We start from the raw sequence: 3,686 nt of genomic DNA on the forward strand, positions 1-3,686 counted from the left end.
GGGGGGAGTCCTTCAGCCCAGCCTGCACCCTCTTGCAATCTGGGACCCCTCGGGGGATGTCCGACTGCCAGTTTAGGCCCGATCCCAACTGGCAGTTGGACATCCCTCTTGTAATCCTGGACTGCTGGCTCCTAACAGCTTGCCTGCCTACCTGCCTAAACGCCCCTAACCACTCTGCCTGCCCGATTGCCCCTAACTGCCTCTGCCTGCCTTCCTTATTGCCCCTAACCACTCTGCCTGCCTGCCGGATGCCCCTAACTGCCCACCTGCCTCCTTGATCACCCCTAACCGCCTCTGCCTTGGCCCCCACACCTGGGACCCAGGCTTCCCTCCCTCTGGCCTGCCACAGGCACCCAGGACCACAACCAGCTTTGCCCGGCCCAGGCCGCAGGCACCCGGGACCATGATCGTGGGTGGATTCCCTGCCTCCAGGGTGGCTTCCCCAGGGCTGGGCCCCAGTTTTATCCAGAAGGATGTCGGATGTCCGGAAGATGTCTGGTCGATCTGGTCTAATTACCATATTACCCTTTTATTAGTATAGATTAACATCACCTGTTAACATGCAGGCTGTTTATTGGTGTATGACTTTGCAAAAAATTTCTCTTCAGGCATCTTTTTGGGTGTGATGCAAACTCTGGCAAGTTCTCATGTTGGTTAGAACTTTTGTAAAAATATCACCAAGCAGAAAACGTTCACCTCACTTTCTAACAACTATCTAGGATCAAATAGGTCTTGGTTGATGCCTCCAAATAGCAAATGGGGCTCACTTTGTACTGTGGCCGTGTTTCCACAGTTTAATTTAAAAAATCAGTTTATCCTAGAGATCCTTTTGACTTTACAGTTGGTAATAATTTATAAGTGGTATGTGATGCACAGAACTGTTTAAAAATCAAAATTTATTTGTTATGCTTGAACCGTTTTAATTTACAGACTATATGTATGCATAATTATTTGCATGACAATTTTTCACTGTCTTTAAAATTATTTTCAATTACAAGAAAACCTTGGACCTCATTCCACCTCTGTTTTGGCAGTAGGTGTGGAAACAGGAAGCTGTGTCTGTTGTAATTTCATTTACAAGTTAGCACCCTTCACAACAAGTCAGTGTCTGCAGTTCTTAGTAACCATATTTTTTGTGACTTTAAACTATCTTTTGTTATTAAAAATAAACATTTAATATATTTGCAGCTAGATAACATAGAACTTGATGAGAAACAACATCATTTAAACTCATTTGGACTCACTTTCTATTTATCTTGCACTAATATAAATGGCTTATTCCCTACCCTAATAACTTGCTCTAGGGATGCATATAGAATAGCATATTGACAAATTTTGCTATTTCACTATGCAGTCATACAATATTTTTCAAGAAAATTTTTGTATACTTATCCTATAATGGCCCACACAACTGAAGTATTTTTCATATCTCCTGTCATGTTGTCAATTGAAATATAAGCCAAAGGGAAAAGGAAAAACAGTAGATTCAGAGTCTTAACCAAAGTTTTCATTCTCAGTTTTGTATTTGTGTTTGAAACAGATCTGCTAGAAACCACTTACTTAACAAATGGATGGCACACACTTAGGGTTATCAGATATAAAATCAAATTCCCACATATTAAAAAAGTAAAGAATACATTAGACAGAAATTACCATTGCTTTAAAAAATCATTACATACAACCTGCATATTTTTATTGGACCAAGAACTGTCCTCTCCATTGACAAAAAAAACAAAGAAAAACCTGATGGATAAGTAATATTTCCCCCAACCTCCTATAAGTGCATCATGTATAATCCCAAGTTTTTAAAGCTCATTCCAGTGTCCTGGGTCTCCACTTATAGTACACTCTTCGTCACTATTATCAGAGTAAAGCAAATTAAGTCTGCGGTTTTCACCAAGAGGTTGAAGGAATCATCAATGCCAAGAGCAACGTTACTGATGATGAAGATGTGGAGAGAGTATGAAGGGTTGACTGAGCACTAGTGATTTTTCCACCTGTGAAAAGAGAGAAGCAGTAATGGAGCATATTATTTTGATTTTACTTGAGCTAAGAAAGAATTGTTTTTAGGTGTGTAAGACAAGTGAATGCAAATTTGGTCCTGTTTCTGATGAGAGTGTTCCTAGTATTTATGAAATGAGACATTGTCTGGGGTTCCCATAAGTTTTATGGAGGGCAGAAGTATATATGGAATACTGTATTAAACAGGCAATGCCATGTCTAACAAACACATCTAATTAGAAGATTGAGGGTAAGGTTTACCAATGATGTAATAATGGAAAATATCCCACATTACAAATATAAAAAACAAAAAGAATTTCTATAGTACACAGTTGAGGGCATGGAGCAAAAACAATTTGTAAAAGTTTGTGGCAATAGAAATGTATAATTTAATTACTTTAGCCAATTTTTCAATTTAATAATAATAGCATATTATTTCATTTATTTAAAGGTTCTTGATTGATTTGAGTTTCAGTTGAGTAGATTCTCATACCAAAATTGCCAAAGGAGAGTTATATTTCATCACTCTTACTTTCAACCAGAAGTTCTTCCCTCTTGAGACCAAAAACACCATATGCAGTTAAAGTGTAAGGTGATTGTCTGATTGAACTGACTGATCTGAATTGATTAGTTTGAAGTAGTTCTGATAGCACTACATAATCACAAACTAAGTGCTACTCTTAGATCTAACTTCAGAAATGGTTCTTCAAGCCAGAAGTCTTCTGAAGTATCATCATCATAATTTATATTTAATGAATGCATACTGCATGCCATGCACTGTACTATACATATTATCTTTTCTCTTTTTCTTAATCCTCACCCAAGGATATTTTTTCCATTGATATTTTTAGAGAGAGAAGGAGGGAGGGAGAGGGAGGGGGAGAGAGAAACATCATAGTGAGAGAAGTCCATTGATTGATTACCTCTCCCAGGTGCCCCAACAGGCACTGGGGATGTACTTGTCCTTCGTCAGGAATGAAACCAGTGGCCCTTCAGTGGACATTCTAACCACTGAGCCAAACAGGCAAGTGCTTATATATATTATCTGATTTGATCCTCACAACATTCCTATTCAACAAGTAATATTATTTACCCCCCTGTTGCCAAGGAGGGAACTGGACTTAGAAAGATTATAGAACTTGCTTAAAGCTCTCTGTGAAAAATCAATAAAATATACTTTAAAAATTCATATGCAATACTTCTGGTCTTAATCCAAATCCTATGTAATAAAAGAGAAACATGCAAATTAACCATTCATCCGCTATGCTCAAGCCATGCCCACCAGCCACGCCCACCAGCCAATCAGGAGCGAGTATGCAAATTAAACCAGCTAAGATGGCAGTGGCCATGGAGCTGGAGCGAGCAGGAGGCTTGGGTTGCTCTGGTGATGGAGGACGCCAAGCTTCCCACCTGCCCTGGGCTCCACTCAAGGCTACAAAGTTTCAATTATAGAAGATAAATAAATCCCAGAAAAAGAAAAAAAGAAAAAAAGGAGAGGCTGGCAGCTTGAGTCACTGGGGGGCATGGCCAGCCTGAAAACAGCCATCAGCCCCTCATCCAGTCTGGCCAGGCACCCCAAAAAGACTCCCCCACCCTGAAAGGGCTGTGGGCAGCCTGAAAATGGCCCTCAGCCCCTCACCCAGGCTGGCCAGGCACCCCAGCGGGACACCCACCCTGATCCGGGA

The 3,686-nt window shown here is 40.5% G+C and overlaps 1 protein-coding gene across 1 annotated transcript in view; it reads right to left on the minus strand.

Annotated features, from left to right (window-relative positions):
• Positions 1–349: 349 nt before the first annotated feature.
• Positions 350–3,686, minus strand: part of CNTN5 (contactin 5) — a 462,010-nt gene continuing 458,673 nt past the window's right edge. The window contains exon 23 of the mRNA XM_015571441.1: positions 350–1,997. Within this exon, the coding sequence (XP_015426927.1) occupies positions 1,894–1,997 (104 nt within the window). The 3' untranslated portion in view covers positions 350–1,893. The remainder of the gene's footprint in view (positions 1,998–3,686) is intronic.

Source organism: Myotis davidii, unplaced genomic scaffold (assembly GCF_000327345.1).
Source record: "Myotis davidii unplaced genomic scaffold, ASM32734v1 scaffold8, whole genome shotgun sequence".
NCBI classification, from domain to species: Eukaryota; Metazoa; Chordata; class Mammalia; order Chiroptera; family Vespertilionidae; genus Myotis; species Myotis davidii.